Source organism: Rhinopithecus bieti, unplaced genomic scaffold, assembly GCF_001698545.2.
Source record: "Rhinopithecus bieti isolate Rb0 unplaced genomic scaffold, ASM169854v2 scaffold_13261, whole genome shotgun sequence".
NCBI classification, from domain to species: Eukaryota; Metazoa; Chordata; class Mammalia; order Primates; family Cercopithecidae; genus Rhinopithecus; species Rhinopithecus bieti.
In genome coordinates this window covers 9,195-26,165 of record NW_016807494.1, presented here as the reverse complement: position 1 = coordinate 26,165, position 16,971 = coordinate 9,195, and the positions used below count along the sequence as shown (strand labels likewise).

General features: G+C 41.1%; 1 protein-coding gene across 1 annotated transcript in view; it reads left to right on the top strand.

Annotated features, from left to right (window-relative positions):
* The window catches only part of LOC108535929 (protein lin-9 homolog), a 24,087-nt gene that overhangs the window by 1,978 nt on the left and 5,138 nt on the right, over positions 1–16,971 (top strand). The window contains 3 exon segments of the mRNA XM_017882329.1: positions 7,291–7,323; positions 11,044–11,138; positions 12,933–13,037. Of these exon segments, the coding sequence (XP_017737818.1) occupies positions 7,291–7,323; positions 11,044–11,138; positions 12,933–13,037 (233 nt within the window).

Genomic DNA, 16,971 nt, shown 5'->3' with positions numbered 1-16,971 from the left:
CCCCCCCCCCACCGGTGTGTCCACCCCTGGAAGTGTTTCCGTGTCAGAGGGGTGGCCCCTTCCCCTGGGACCACAGGTGGCTGTGGACCTTTCCTGAGATCATCCAGCCCGGATACTCAGTGTTCAGGTAGCCCCCGTCCCGCAGAGTTTATTCTATATGTGTCTTAAGAGCCATGAAGGTACCTTTATGTATGGATGTGACCAACACAGCGTACATGTGCAGTACCCTGCCTGACACCCACCCTAGGGCATTGCCTCACCTAACCGTGTTTACTCACCCTGACATCTAAGACATGTATACTCGTGTTGAGTAAGTAAAAGCACCAATTCCATAGTTTAAGGGCAATGGAACTTACTTTTGTAATTTACAGTATTGCATAAATTATATGAAAAGGCAAATATGTTAATTACAAAAAGTCCACATTCACTATTCAGTTTATACATATTTGTGAAAGGCTCAATCACTATTGAATCTATGCACAAGGCAAATGGACTTTAAAAAAGAGAACTCAACATACCGATTACATTTTCTTTGTGGGGTCATGTATTCTTAATAAGTTATAAAGTTAAAATAAAAGTTCAAGTTGCCAAGCTGGTGAAAAGTCGTATAAAAAGTGTTTGTGTTTTAAATTTGATAGAGAGCAGCACTAAGTACCAAAGGAACTTTGTCCTTAATGGAACTGTTCTCTTTTGTGATGTCCAATAGGGTAGCCAAGCTACTAGCCATACGGAACATTTCAAATGTGGCTAGAGTGATGGAGGAACTGAATTTTGAATTTTATTTACATAGTCACATGTAGCTAGTAGCCACTGTATTGGATAGGGAACAGCTATTGACCAGTCATGAGTTGTTTATTTGTAGAATACAATTGATTGTGATTTATTTTATTTATTTATTTATTTATTTTGAGATAGAGTTTCACTCTTATTGCCCAGGCTGGGGTGCAATGGCGCTATTTCGGCTCACTGCAACCTCTGCCTCCCGAGTTCAAGCAATTCTCCCACCTCAGCCTCCCAAGTAGCTGGGGTTACAGGCATGAGCCCCCACCACCACGCCCGCCTGTTTTTTTGTATTTTTAGTAGAGATGGGGTTTCTACATGTTGGTCAGGCTGGTCTCGAACTCCTGACCTCAGTTGATCTGCCCGCCTCAGCCTCCTAAAGTGCTGGGATTACAGGTGTGAGCCACCGCGGCTGGCCTTGATTGTGACTTTGGATGCTCCCAAATGAGTGTGGACCTACTAAGCACAGTGTACTTGTCATCCGAAAATGTTTTTCGTCATCCTTGGTATCTTTATAATAAAGATGTCTTATCACCTCTTGGATGTCACAATCACTAGAGCTCCTATTTTGGTTACTGCAGTCATTCTGTTGTAATGAGAGGCATTTTAAGTGGCTTTCTTACAACTGCCGTTAGGAATATTTGCTTCATATCATCCACCATTTATTGAGAATTTAGTTCTTTGTAGGGACTTAGGATTTATATTAGGGTTCAAATTCCAGCTCCACTTTCAAATTAATATAACCTAATCATTTATATTACTTTGTGACATCTCTGGTACATTGGTGTGTATTTGCGAAGTGTATTTCTTGTTTAACCAGACTTCAGCTTTGTTGAAACCAGGGATTTTCTTTCTTTGTTATACAGTGCCACAAATCAAGTATACATAAATACTTAATTTATATGGAATTAATGCAAAGTAACAGGTATTATTAATGAAACTGGAGCAGGGTCTTGAAAAGGAAAAGCGATTTCAATTTGATACTGGAAATAACAGTATGTTTTTTGGCCACATTTAGTCAAGGAGTCTAGCTAATATATTATTCAGTAGTCGATATAACATTATCAATAATGAAAGCTACCATTTATTGAGTATTTACTGTGAACCAGATGCCATACAAAGGATATTATATGTATTTGCTCATTTAATCTTCATTTCAATTGATGTAAGTACTCACATTTTATATGAGGAAACTAAGGCTGTCTTCAGCCCAGATCTTTCCTGAGCTCCCTTTCTTGATATCTCTTGCCTATTTCACATTTCTTCTTAGATGCTTCAAGGGCCCTTCGAACTACACGAGTTTAAAATCCACCTCGGCCGGGCGCGGTGGCTCAAGTCTGTAATCCCAGCACTTTGGGAGGCCGAGACGGGCGGATCACGAGTTCAGGAGATCGAGACCATCCTGGCTAACACGGTGAAACCCTGTCTCTACTAAAAAATACAAAAGCTAGCCGGGCGAGGTGGCGGGCGCCTGTAGTCCCAGCTACTCGGGAGGCTGAGGCAGGAGAATGGCGTAAACCCGGGAGGCGAAGCTTGCAGTGAGCGGAGATCCGGCCACTGCACTCCAGCCCGGGCGACAGAGCGAGACTCCATCTCAAAAATAAAATAAAATAAAATAAAATCCACCTCAGTCCTACCCCAGGACAGATACTTCTAGTGATTCGAATGATTCCACTGTGCATTCAGCTGGCAGGGCAGTAACCTAGAGATTTTCTTTGGCACTTCCCTCTCTCTCTTTTCTTTTCTTTTCTTTTTTTTTTTTTAACTGAGACAGAGTCTTGCTCTGTCACCTAGGCTGGAGTGCAGTGGTGCGATCTCAGCTCACTGCAGCCTTTGCCTCCCGGGTTCAATCGATTCTCCTGCCTCAGCCTCCTGGGTAGCTGGGTTTACAGGCGCCCACCACCACACCTGGCTAATTTTTGTATTTTTAGTAGAGGCGGGGTTTCACCATGGCTAGGCTGGTCTTGAACTCCTGACCTCAGGTGATCCACCCGCCTCAGCCTCCCAAAGTGCTGGGATTACAGGTGTGAGCCACCACGCCCCCGGCCACTTTCCTCTCTTTCACTTCCCATATTTAAGCCTTTACTAAATCTGTACATTTTACCTTCTAAATATCTATCAATTCTACCCATTTCCTACCATCACCATAGCTCAAACTGTCACCATTTCTTCTCTTTACCGATTACCTCAGCCTCTCATTAATTCAGCCCCCTTCCCACAAACACACAGTGAGTGGGATCCTTTCAAAATGAATATATGTCATCCTCCTGTTAGAAACCCTTTAGTAGCTGTAAGACCCTTTGTAGTCTGGCTGCTCCCTACCTCTCAGCTTTATGTCATACCACTTGTCCCCTCATTCTATCCCTTTGGGTTAAATTGGACCTTTTTCATTCCCTATACTCACCAGTCTCCCCTTTTCTCCAGGGTCTTTGCACATGCTATTCTCTCAACCTGGAATGCTAACCCCTCACACCCCCCTTACTTTCAGTTAACTTATAATTATCTTTTAGATCCCATTTTATGCTTCTTCAGAGAGCCATTTCCCATCCTCCCTGACTAAATTATGCCTTCTTTAAATCTGTTTTTTGTTTTTTAAAGAGACAGGGTCTCTGTTGTGTAGACTTGAGTGCAGAGGCATGATCATGGCTCACTGCAGCCTTGATCTTCTGGGTTCAGGAGATCCTCCGGCATCAGTCTCCCCAGTAGCTGGTCCCACAGGCATGTACCACCATGCCCAACAAGGTTTTCGTTTTGTTTTGTTTTCTATTTTTTGTAGAGAGGAGGTCTCCATATGTTGCTCAGACTGGTCTCAAACTCCTGGCCTCAAACTATCCTCCTGCCTTAGCCTTCCAAAGTGCTGGGATTACAGGCTTCAGCCACCATGCAGGGCCTATCTTCTTTATTTTTTTTTTTAAAGATGGAATCTTGCTCCGTCACCCAGGCTGGAGTGCAGCGGTGCAATCTTGGCTCACTGCAACCTCCGCCTCCAGAATTCAAGCGATTCTCCTGCCTCAGCCTCCTGAGTAGCTGTGATTACAGGTGTGTGCCACCAAGCCCGGCTAATTTTTGTATTTTTAGTGGAACCTGACTGGTCTCGAACTCTTGACCTCAAGTCATTTGGCCCCAGCAAAGTGCTGGGATTACAGGTGTGAGCCACTGTGCTAGGCCGGGGCCCATTTTCTTTAAATCTTTTTGTATTGCTATGTAACTTCCTAGTGACACAGCTATTAACAGTTGCAGTTTTGTATTTGTTTATGTGATTGGTTAGTAGCCCCATCAGAGCAGGTACCGTTTCTGTCTCCCTAATTGCATTCCCAGTTCCATGCATAACACCTGGCTTACCTCTGACCTTTCATACCATTCTTCCCTTTGCAAGCACAATCACCCCTCCTCCCTTCTTAATACTTAACCTGTTTGTTCTGCCCAGACTCATTGCTTTGATTTCCTCCTCTGTCACAGCTAGTTTTTTAGCTGTTACCTCCCGAGAGAAACCGTTTGTACTCAAAAGTAAAGTAGTTCATACTTAGAGTAATTCCCCCCTCCCCACCAATGTCACCCTGTTTATTTCCTTTTTCATGAACTATAATTATTATGTACTTGTTTATTATATATATGTCTTTCTACTAGAGTTTAAGCTTCCTGAGAGCAGAGGCTTTGTTTGTCTTGTTCTTTGGGGTAACCCTAGCCCCTAACAGTGCTTATGGTAGGCATTCAATAAAATGTTTTTTCCACATCAAATGGGTCATGTGCTGACTTCACAAAGTTTGAGAGACACATCTCACACATGAGTATGAAAACCCAATCATCATGCTTATGAACTACGAAGGGTAGAATCTTTGGATTAATGAACACCTTGTTAGAGCAAGATTCTAATTTAATCAGATTCACCTGACTGAAAAATCATGTTCTTAACCTATTTTTTGATTGCTTAAAATAATACGGCATTATATCAAAATTAACCGTAATATATGCATTGTTCTATGCACTTTTACGTGTATTAACTCATTTAATCTTCATTTTACACATGAAGAAACAATAGCACAGAGAGGCAAAGTAACTTGCTTAAGGTAACATGCAAGAAAGTGTCAGGACCAAGATTCAGACATACCTAGTCTCATTCTGGAACCTGTTTTCTTAACCGCTATGCTATCCTGCATCTAGAAAAAGGAAAAAAGGGCTGGTTGCGGTGGCTCACGCCTGTAATCCCGGCACTTTGGGAGGCCGAGCTGGGTGGATCACCTGAGGTCAGGAGTTCGAGACCAGCCTGGCCAACATGGCGAAAGCCTTTCTCTCCTAAATATACAAAAATTAGCTGCATATGGTGGCATGCACCTGTAATCCTAGCTACCTGGAAGACTGAGGCAGGGAGAATTGCTTGAACCTGGGAGGTGGAGGTTGCAGTGAGCTGAGATTGCGCCACCGCACTCCAACCTGGGTGACAGAGTGAGACTCCATCTCAAAAAAAAAAAGGAAAAGGAAAAAAGGTTAAAGGTGATTGGTCAGAATCCCCAGGATATGGTTCCTGCCTTCATGGAGCAGGAATGGATATTCTTATGGCCTATACCTCTTCCTTCAGCTCTCTGCTTAAACATCACCTTTCATAGAAGCTAATCATGAACACCTTATATACAAATAGTTTTCCTTCCCCCCATCCCAACCCTGCATATTCTTCTGCCTTATTTTTTCCAGAGTGCTTATCATGACTCGATAGCTGTTTTTGTTTGTCTCCCATCACTAGAATGTACATTCCATGAGAGCAGGGACTTTGACTGTTTTGCTTGCTGTTGTATTCCCATTGCCTAGAGCAGGTAGGGACTGGCATGCCATCAGCACGCTACATATTCAGTGAGTGAATGGTTACTACTTTTTCTCAAATGCACTACATATCTGTCGGTAAACAGATGTGTGTATTATCTACTGTTGCTGCTTTACAGTTGTGTTGCATTGTTTGAGACTTTTTAGCAAGATTTTATGTCGTTCACCCCCATGACTTTACTGCCTTTTGTCATTAAGCTTCAATTGCCATACGGAAGCTGTTATGGTGCCCTGTTAACTATTCTTCACATCTAGGCAAGAGAGTAGAGTGAAAATAAGTGTCTTTAATGCTAATAGGTGTCTGTTTTACAAGTCTCTTATACTGACCTGTGGAGGAACAAGTCAGTTGAAGTTTAGTGATCAGAGATGCATGGTGTTTAAGGATCTGAGATGAAGTGTTTCATAACTGCCATACTTTATCTGTTGCTTCTCATTTTAAGTCTGTTACCCATTTATAGGAGATGTAAATCATGGCTGCTTTTGTTAAATAGCAAAGAGGATTAATCTGTCCTCTCTGATTTTTGTTCCTAGTTCATGTTCTTTTTTATTTAATCCCCTGAGATCATCCTTGATTATTATTTTTCAGATGACTTGGACTTTGCAATGTATACATCCAGTTCTGAGATTTTTAAATTTAGTGCTTTCTCGCTCTCAAAAAGCTTCTTTCTCTGTTGACTTTTCTACTTTCCCTACCCATAAATCCTATCATTCATTCACACCAGAACCTGTAGCCTGATGTTTCTCAAAGTGGGTTACCTGCAACAGAATCCCCTGTTGTTTATTAATAATGTAGATTGAGTCTAGATTCTGCGTGTATGAGGAGCTTCCTTGTTATTCTAATTTCTTTTTCATTTTTTTGAGGCAGTCTTTGTCTGTCAGGCTGAAGTGCAGTGGTGCGGTCACAGCTCATTGCAGCCTCAACCTTCCAGGCTCCAGCAAGCTTCTCACATCAGCCTCCTGAGTGGCTGAGACTGGAGGCACGTGCCAACATACCCAGTGAATTACAATTTTTTTTTAGAGACAGGATCTCCCTATGTTGCCCAGGCTGGTCTCAGACTCCTGGCCTCAGGCGATCCTTCCCACCTTGGTCTTCCAAAGCACTGGGATTACAGTTGTTAGCCATCACACCTGGCCTCTAATGTACAGTAGAGTTTGTTTTATCCAGTGGACCCCTCCAACTTTAGTCCCTCTTGGCCGTTCTGTATTCCCTTTTCCAGCTTAAATCTTAAAGTATTGCATGTACCTGCATTCTAGACTTTCCCTTGCTATGACAGTCCCTGAATCATTTCCATTGTCTGTTTTTCCCACTCCATTACTACGTCAGTCTTTGCCTCAGTAGATGTCAGTTCCCTTTCTCTTTTCTTCCAGCACCACAGCACACCTGGATGAGGATCCAAAATTACCTCTGTCCCCACTCTTGCTCTTTCTTCTCTTTCTTCATTTTCTTCTCCTGGAATGGTCTCCAGTTCTCACAACTTCAGCAAGACTCTCATATGTCTCTCTCCAGTTCTTTCTTTATCTAAGTTCTGGTTTATAGTCTGAATTGTATGCTAGATATTTCTAATTGCACATTCCACCATCTCTTCAAACTCAGTATTACTAAAACTAAATGGATCACTTTTACTCCCAAACCAAGGTCTTTTTCTCTTGCTTTGGTTATGAAATAGTTACTGATTTGTTTTATTTTAATTTCAGGTTCTTCAGCAAAAGCCCTTGTCAGTTTAAAAGGTAAGAAGTATAGCATTTTAGATGTACCATAGCTAAAAGTCTAATTCATTAAATTCATCTGGATATAGTGTTTCCCTTTTCCTTCTAAGTTATGATTCATTGTAGCTTTTCAGTATTGGTTTTCACTGATAACCTTAAATAAATATGCGTTTATAGGAGAATTGATCCTCAGTTGTTAGAAATTACTTTTAAATTTCTAAAATTATTGATTAAAAACTTTTCTAATTAAACATTCCATAAATATTTAGATTAAAAGCATTTGTTAAAACAACTGTGCTGAGCTATATGTTAGCATAATTGTTTGTTTGTTTGTTTGTTTTTGAGACAGTCTCTCTGTTGCCCAGGCTGGAATACATTGGTGCAATCTTGGCTCACTGCAACCTCTGCCTCCTAGGTTCAAGTGATTCTCATGCCTCAGCCCCCTGAGTAGTTGGGATTACAGGCATGTGCCACCATGCCTGGCTAATTTTTGTGTTTTTAGTAGAGATGGGATTTCACCATGTTGGCCAGACTGGCCTCAAACTCCTGGCCTCAAGTGATCTGCCCACCTTGGCCTCCCAAAGTGCTGGGATTATAGACGTGAGCCACTGTGCCCAGCAGATTTTTTGTTTATTTATTTTTTGAGACAGGGTCTCGCTCTGTCACACAGGTTAGAGTGTGGTGACGTGATTACAGTTCGCTGCAGCCTTGACCTCCTGGGCTCAAGTGATCCTCTTGCCTCAGCCTCCTGTGTAGCTGGGACCACAGGCAAATGCCACCATGCCCAGCTAATTTCTTTATTTTTTGTAGAGAGGAGGCCTCACTTTGTTGCCCAGGCTGGTCTCGAACTCCTGGACTCAAGGGATCCTGCTGCCTCGGCTTTGCAAAGTGCTGGAATTACAGGCATGAGCCACCACATCTGGCCTGTAATAGCTTATTTTTAAGAGTCTTGCTTTCACTGGGCACGGTGGCTCATGCCTGTAATCCCGGCACTTTGGGAGGCTGAGGCAGGTGGACCACTTGAATTTAGGAGTTCAAAACCAGCCTGGCTAACATGGCGAAATGCCGTCTCTCCTAAAATACAAAATTAGCCGGGAGTGGTGGCAGACACCTGTAATCCCAGCTACTTGAGAGGCTGAGGCAGGAGACTTGCTTGAACCTGGGAGGCGGAGGTTGTCGTAAGCCGAGATTGCGCCATCGCACTCCAGTCTGGGTGACAGAGTGAGACTCTGTCTCAAATTAAAAAAAAAAAAAAAAAAAAGAATCTTGCTTTCTAAGTAATAATGCCCTGAAATAAAAGAATGATAGTACTTTTCTCATTCTAAGAAAAGTTTGACATGTTCCTTGGTCTATTTCTTTTGGCAGGTACATTAGACTAACCCTTTTAACATAGTTCCTTTAAAATTTTACCTCTAGGTGGACCACTTGAATTTAGGAGTTCAAAACCAGCCTGGCTAACATGGCGAAATGCCGTCTCTCCTAAAAATACAAAATTAGCCGGGAGTGGTGGCAGACACCTGTAATCCCAGCTACTTGAGAGGCTGAGGCAGGAGACTTGCTTGAACCTGGGAGGCGGAGGTTGTCGTAAGCCGAGATTGCGCCATCCCCTACAGTTTGGGGTAAAGAGGTAGGCTCTTTCTCAAATTAAAAAAAAAAAAAAAAAAGAATCTTGCTTTCTAAGTAATAATGCCCTGAAATAAAAGAATGATAGTACTTTTCTCATTCTAAGAAAAAGTTTGACATGTTCCTTGGTCTATTTCTTTTGGCAGGTACATTAGACTAACCCTTTTAACATAGTTCCTTTAAAATTTTACCTCTCGATTAAGATTCTAGTAGGTCAATAAATTTGGAACCAAGTTAAATATTCTCAAAGGTTCATTAGTACTTTTAGTTTTTAAAGCTACTATATTGTTCTTTGGATTAGTGATTTACCAAATTAAATCCTTCTAGCTTGAGGAGACCACTTGTCTACCAGAACACCCCAATTTCTTTGCCTAGCAGGATCTACTCCATCCCATTTCTGTTATTTTGCGATTCTTAAAATTATTCCATTATTCTTTTCTCCCAATATTAAACTCATTTCTCTCCCCTTTTTTTTTTTGAGACTGAGTCTTGCTTTGCTGCCCAGGCTGGAGTGCAGTGGCACAATATCTTGGCTCGGATTAAGTGAGTCTTGTGCCTCAGCCTCCTGAGTAGCTGGGACTGCAGGCATGCATCGCCACACCTGGCTAATTTTTGTATTTTTCGTAGAGATGGGGTTTCGTCATGTTGGCCAGCCTGGTCTTGAACTCCTGACCTCAGGTGATCCTCCCACTTTGGCCTCCCAACGTGCTGGGATTACAGGTGTGAGCCACCATACCCGGCACTCATTCATCTTTATAAAAACATTTATATAAGTAATATGTATTTCTTATGGAAAAAATGAGAAAATGCTGATGAGCCACTAGAAGAAAATAAAATAACCATCTTGTATATTCATCCTAGTTTTCTGTGCTTCTGTATAAACATCTTTTTTACAAAAATTAAACTCATCCCTCTTTATTTTACCAATATGTCTAATCATTATAATGTGTATAATCTTAATGTCTATTTGATACAACTTTTTTTCTGGTTGTGTACAACTCTGAAGACATTTCTCTGAATTAAGGAAAACGAAATAACCATGCTGATTTACTTTTTCTTTTTTTGTGAGGGGACAGACTTGCCGTGTTGCGCAGACTGAAGTGCAGTGGTGCCGTCTCAGCTTGCTTCGACCCTGGCTCGCTTCGACCTTTGCCTCCCAGGTTCCAGCGATTCTCTGCCTTAGCCTCCTGAATAGCTGGGACTACAGGGGTGTGCCACCATGCCCGGCTAATTTTTGTATTTTTTGTAGAGGTGGGGTTTCACCATGTTGGCCAGGTTGATCTCAAACTCATGGCCTCAAATGATCCACCCGCCTCGGCCTCCCAAAGTCCTGGAATTATAGGCATGAGCCATTGCACCTGGCCTGATTTCCTTTTTATGTATCAAGTGATTCACATATCAAAGCAGAAAACATTTAGAAATATGCTCTAAATACAGTCTGGCATGGTGGCTCATGCCTGTAATCTCAACACTTCGAGAGGCCAAAGCGGGTGAATCACCTAAAGTCAGGAGTTTGAGACCAGCCTGGCCAACATGGAGAAACCCTGTCTCTACTAAAAGTACAAAAATTAGCTAGGGGTGCTGGCACACACCTGTAATCCCACTACTGGGGAGGCTGAGGCAAGAGAACCACTTGAACCTGGGAGGCAGAGGTTGCAGTCAGCCAAGGTTGTACCACTGCACCCCAGCCTGGGCAATGGAGCAAGTACTCTGTCTCACACACAAAGAAAAAATAAAAAAAGAAATGTGCTCTAAATTCAAGGTTAGAAAGGGCTTTTCCATTTTGATTTCCCAGCTTTCAGAATTGTACCAAAATTATGATATAGTTCTTGGCAAGTTGGAATGGAGAAATTATTAAAATCCAAAAGAAAGAAAAGAAGCATATGTTTCAGTATGGACGTTTAATACTTTCAAGATGCATTGCTTTATCAAATTATTTAGAGAATTTGACAGAAAATACAGAAGAGCTTTTCATTTATAATAAATTATTATAGTAAGTATATTTTTTCCATATTGGTAAATATTTTAGATATATAGCTGTTATGAAAAGGCAGTATTCATGGTATGAAATCCTTTGAACTAAGCCAACATTTTATTAGTATTAATTATTTATTACAGAGGGAAGCTTATCTAACACATGGAATGAAAAGTACAGTTCTTTACAGAAAACACCTGTTTGGAAAGGCAGGAATACAAGCCCTGCTGTGGAAATGGTAAGGAGTGAGTTTTTCTTACATTTTAGAATAATTATAGCTAAGTTGTCTGTATTATTGTCATGTGTAAATTCTTGCAGCACAGTAAAAAATTTACAAGTTGTTTTCCCAACCTCAAGTGTCATTAAGCACTGTTTGATCTTATTTAGGTAAATTAATCTGTACCCAGTGATAATCTGGTCATCATTAAGCATTTGTTCAGTAATTGTGTAATAGTTTCTTTAAATAGGAAAAACAAAAAACTACAACTTATAATTTTATCAGATATGCAAAAAATTTTACATAGCTTCATTCAGTACCTGCAAAAATATATATGTGTATATATATATAAGTGGTAAGGTATTAAAATCTTGTATAGCCAAAAAGAAAAAAAAAAATCATTGTGTAACTCAAAGGTAAGTGCATTTAGAGATGGGAAGTAGGGATGAGCATATAATCGACATGACTAATGATTTTAGGAACTCTGTTTCTCTCCTGCACTGCCAGGTAGCCAGGAGGTTTTAAGGGTCTGTCTTGAAACAATCCTGGAGTTGGGATAGACAGCAGCAGTCGCAGTAGCCTGGGCAGCTGGCCACAGTGAATGTGAGGGGCTTTCCTCACTATGTCAGTTCCATCATCTTCATTCCCTTCCTCCTCTGCTTGTGGTCAGGGAAGGGGGGCAGTGTAGAATGGACTTCCTATCAGGACTATAGAGTATCAAGACTCTGAGTGGGTTTAATTTCTTTTTGTTTTTCTTTTTTTGAGACGAGGTCTCACTCTGTTGCCCAGGCTGGTCAGGAACTCCCAGGCCCAAGCGATGCTCCCCGCTCAGCCTCCCAAATAGCTGGGACTACAGGTGCGTGCCACCATGCCCAGCTAATTAAAAAATATTTTTTTTTTTTTGTAGAGATGGGGTCTCCTTGTGTTGCCCAGGCTAGTTTCCAGCACCTGGGCTCAAGTGATCCTCCTGCCTCGGCCTTCTGAAGTGCTGGGATTATAGGCATGAGCCGCTGTGCCCAGCCAGAGTGGGTTTAATTTCAAGGGTTCATAGACCCGAGTGGGTGTTGCCCATATGTTGTTAGCCCTCTGCATGTGTTTCTCTTCCAAATAGCCATGAGGAGTGGGAGAAGGCTTTGAAAAGGATGTAGGTCTTATTGCAATGTTATTTCTTTTTCTCTCTATTAATGAAACCTCTGAACCTAGGGTGAACTGTAAAAATCTTCTATTACAGACCCTTAATTGTATGATGTAGTTTTGGTACTTAAACAATTTTTTTAGTTCTATGGGTAATTATCAGATATCTATCATGTGTATCTTGTATTCTTATTTACAAATGAAAATTTGGTTAACAATTTTTGACAGCAGATCTAGTATAATAGTATACACATTTAGGCTTACTCTTCTAGAGTGATTTAGAATCTTTGGCCCAGCCCAGCCTTATGCAGCAGACATACGTCACACGCCTGATTGGTATTAACCCAAGCACCAACATAATTTGAACTGGAATTTCTGGAACTTATTTTCCTATCACCACTGTCCAAGGCTGCCAGTTTACTAAGGAGACTTGGGGTTCAAGTTTTACTTTATTCATCAGCTAGGTATTTCATTCATAAGCAACTTGCATAAATACATCTTACTGCTTTCTAAATCTGAGGTTATTTATATTTGGCTTTGTGTGCTTTGTGTTGCCCATACTTTATTCTTCCATACTGCTGATAATCCAGAGTTAGCTCAGTTTTCCAAGTATAGAATTGTATTTTGGAACAAAAATGGGAGGGTTCAGCTTTTTCATTAAATGAAACATTTCTATCATAGCCTTTCAGAAATTCAAAACGAAGTCGACTTTTTTCTGATGAAGATGATAGGCAAATAAATACAAGGTCACCTAAAAGAAACCAGAGGGTTGCAATGGTTCCACAGGTATGTGTGTGCTAAAATTTCGTTTCATTGGAAAGGAAGTAAGCAAATGCTCAACCTAATAAAGTTTATATTTCTGTTACATTTTTAGTAACAAGTTCTTTTCTTTAAATTCGTACTGCTACTCTGGTCCTGTTTTAGTTACCTAGAAAACGTTATTTTTTTGATCAACTTTGAAACAGGATAGAAAACTGGTCATTAGTCCTACAAATGCACAATTTTCTTTTAAGCATGGAGATAGTGGAAGAATTTGGCAGCATGGAATCAATTTTTAGATTTGCACAGAAGAGGGAAAAAATGTTTTACTTGATCACCAAGACAAGTACATTGAAGACTTCCTTTATCCAAGAGATGGAGTCTCACTCTGTCACCCAGCCTGGAGTACAGTGGCGCGATCTCAGCTTACTGCTACCTCTGCCTCCTGGGTTCAAGCGATTCTCCTGCCTCAGCCTCCCGAGTAGCTGGGATTACAGGCTCACACCACCATGCCCAGCTGATTTTTATGTTTTAGTAAAGATGGGGTTTCACCATGTTGGCCAGGCTGGTCTTGAACTCCTGACCTCAAGTGATCTGCCCATCTCAGCCTCCCAAAGTACTGGGATTACAGTCATGAGCCACTGTGCCCTGCCGAGAGAAAAATATTTAGCATGAAATCATATCTCCTTATTTATTTTTGGCATTTAAAAACTCATAGTGGGCTGGGCACAGTGGCTCATGACTATAATCATAGCACTTTGGGAAACCAAGGTGAGCGCATCACTTGAGGCCAGGAGTTTGAGACCAGCCTGGCCACAATGAGAAAACCCTGTCTCTACTAAATATAAAAAAAAATAGCTGGCATGATGGCACACGCCTGTAATCTCAGCTACTTGGGAGGCTGAGGCATGAGAACTGTTTGAACCCAGGAGGTGGAGGTTGCAGTGAGCTGAGATCGTGCCGCTGCACTCCAGCCTGGTTAACAGAGCAAGACTCTGTCTCAAAAAAAAAAAAAAATTAGACATGTAAAAATCAAAGGAATGAAAATTGGATAAGGAAATATTAACTTTAAGGGTAATGTAATTTTTGTCTTATCCAATTTATAACTTCTGATATAATCATTCCCTGTTTCTCTTTCATTATTTTCCAAAGTCTTATAAAACAAGATTTTCTAGTATAATAGATGGTAGAGGTGATATTCTCAACCAATAATTTAGCTTTAGGTTTTTTTTTTTGAAACTGAGTTTTGCTCTTGTTGCCCAGGTGGAGTGCAGTGGTGCGATCTTGGCTCACTGCAGCCTCCGCCTCCTGGGTTCAAGCAGTTCTCCTGCCTTAGCCTCCTGAGTAGCTGGGATTACAGGCATGCGCCACCATGCCCGGCTAATTTGGTATTTTTAGTAGAGACAGATTTCTCCATGTTGGTCAGGCTGATCTTGAACTCCCAACCTCAGGTGGTCCGCCTGCCTCAGCCTCCCGAAGTGCTGAGATTACAGGCATGAGCCACTGCTCCCAAGCCAGGTTTTTTTGGGGGGGTGGGGGAGGGGACTGCATTGGCATGATCTTAGATCACTGCAATCTCTACCTCCCATACTGAAGTGATTCTTGTCCCTCAGCCTCCCGAGTAGCTGGGACTATAAGCATGAACCACCACACCTGGCTAATTTTTGTATTTTCAGTAGAGACAGGCTTTTGCCATGTTAGCCAGGCTGGTCTCAAACTCCTGACCTCAAGCAATCCACTCACCTCAGCCTCCCAAAGTGCTGGGATTACAGGTGTGAGCCACTGCACCCGACCCAAGGATTTAGCATTAAGTAAATTAAAAGCATGACCAGCCATCTACCCTACCAATAAAAACTCTTAAATGCCTTGTGATAATTTTAAACAGGAAAATATGTTCATGTTCTGTAGAATGAACAAAAATATATCTTGAACTTCAAAAAAAATGCTGTCAAGGCCAAGTGCACATAAGCATCTAATAATTTGATCTTGTAATCCCAGCACTTTGGGAGACCAAGGCAGGCAGATCACTTGATGTCAAGAGTTTGAGACCAGTCTGGCCAACATGGCAAAATACCATCTCTACAGTAAATACAAAAATTAGTTGGGCATGGTGGCACACACCTATAATCCCAGCTCCTCACTTGAACCTGGGAGGCAGAGGTTGCAGTGAGCCGAGATCACAGCTGTACACTCCAGCATGGGTGACAGAACAAGAGTCTGTCTCAAAAAATAGATTAACTAAAATAAATTTTAAAATAATAGGAATTTGATCTTGTTGAAACTAAAATGCAATGTGCATTTCTTGGCTAAGTTAGCTGTTGTATACAAGGTTGAATGAACAAGAAATAGTTAAATAACAATTTTATTAGCTAGACTTTGGAATAGCTATGTTACTAAGATAATCTAGATGATTCACAAGCATACAGAAAACTGATCTTTAAGACTGTGACACTGTCCTGTTGCAACTCTATCCACTGCCTTCCTTCCTGAGCACATCACACCTTCTGGGACTATTTTACAGAGCCCTTTTTAGCAATGGAGAGAATTCTGATCAATACAGAACAAATATAATGTAGGATAAACGTGATATGAGACTTCTTCAAATATGTGAAAAGTTTTTATATCCTCTGAGTTTTCTCTTTACTAGTTGTAGCATCATTAGTTCTTTCCATCTTCCTTTACCTGACATGGCTTGTTCCCTTACCATCCTTAGTCATATCTTCTAAATCTCTTGCATTTTGTCTGTAGGTTTATTTAAAGAACACCACCCAGAACTGAAAAATTATGAAAACTAACTTTTACTAATTACTTACGTGTTGAGTCCTATTCTAAGCACTTCATAGGTATTACTTTGATTTAATCTTCAACAACAACTATGAAATAGGTTACTGTTATATTATTTCCCATTTTGTAGATAAGAAAACAGACACAGATAAGTATCTTACTCAAGAACTCAAAGCTAGGAAGTAAAGACTGGTAATAGTCAGGCAGCCTGTCTCCAGAGTCCTACTTTAAAAAGAAAAAACCTAGCTTTGTTGAGATAGACTTTACATATACAAATCATATATTTAAAGCATACAGTTTGGCTGGGCACAGTGGCTCATTTTGAGAGGCCAAGGTGGGAGGATTGCTTGAGCTCAGGAGTTTGAGACCAGCTTGAGCAACAAAGTGAGACCCTGTCTCTACAAAAAAATTGAAAAAAAAAAAAATTAGCCAGGCATGGTGGTAGCACACCTGTGGTACCAGCTATTTGGGAGGCCAAAGTGGGAGGATCACTTAAGCCCAGGAGATTGAGGCTGTAGTGAGCTATGATCAGACCACTGCAGTCCAGCCTGGGCAATAGAACAGAGATCCTGTCCGTTTTAATAATTTATGTTTCTGGTCTGGTGCAGTGGTACATGCCTGTAGCACTTTGGGAGGCTAAGGCAGGTGGATGGCTTAAGCTCAGGAGTTCCAGATCGGCCTGGGCAACATGGTGAAACCCCATCTCTACCAAAAATACAAAAATTAGCTGGGTGTGGTGGCATACTCCTGTAGTCCCAGCTACTCAGGAGGCTGAGACAGGAGAATCGCTTGAATCTGGGAGGTGGAAGCTGCAGTGAGCTAAAATTGCACCACTGTACTCCAACCTGGGTGACAGAGTGAGACCCTGTCTCAAACAATCAATAAAAGATTCTCTCTAACAATGTGAATCTGTTTTCCCATACCCAACAGGCAGGTCCTTAATATAGTTTTATATTCGATGAGCTGCTAATACTGTGTGTACCCTATTTAAAAATCTGGGTCAATAATGTAGTAGAAAGAAATAACATTTTTTGTGATAAGAATTAGTAATTTGGTTATTTATGCTAAACATCTCCTCACTTATAAAAATTTTCTTTTTTCTTTTTTTACATTAAATTTTTTTTTTCTCCTGAGAATGGTCACTGAGGGAAAACAAAGAAAAGAAAACAAAGTTATT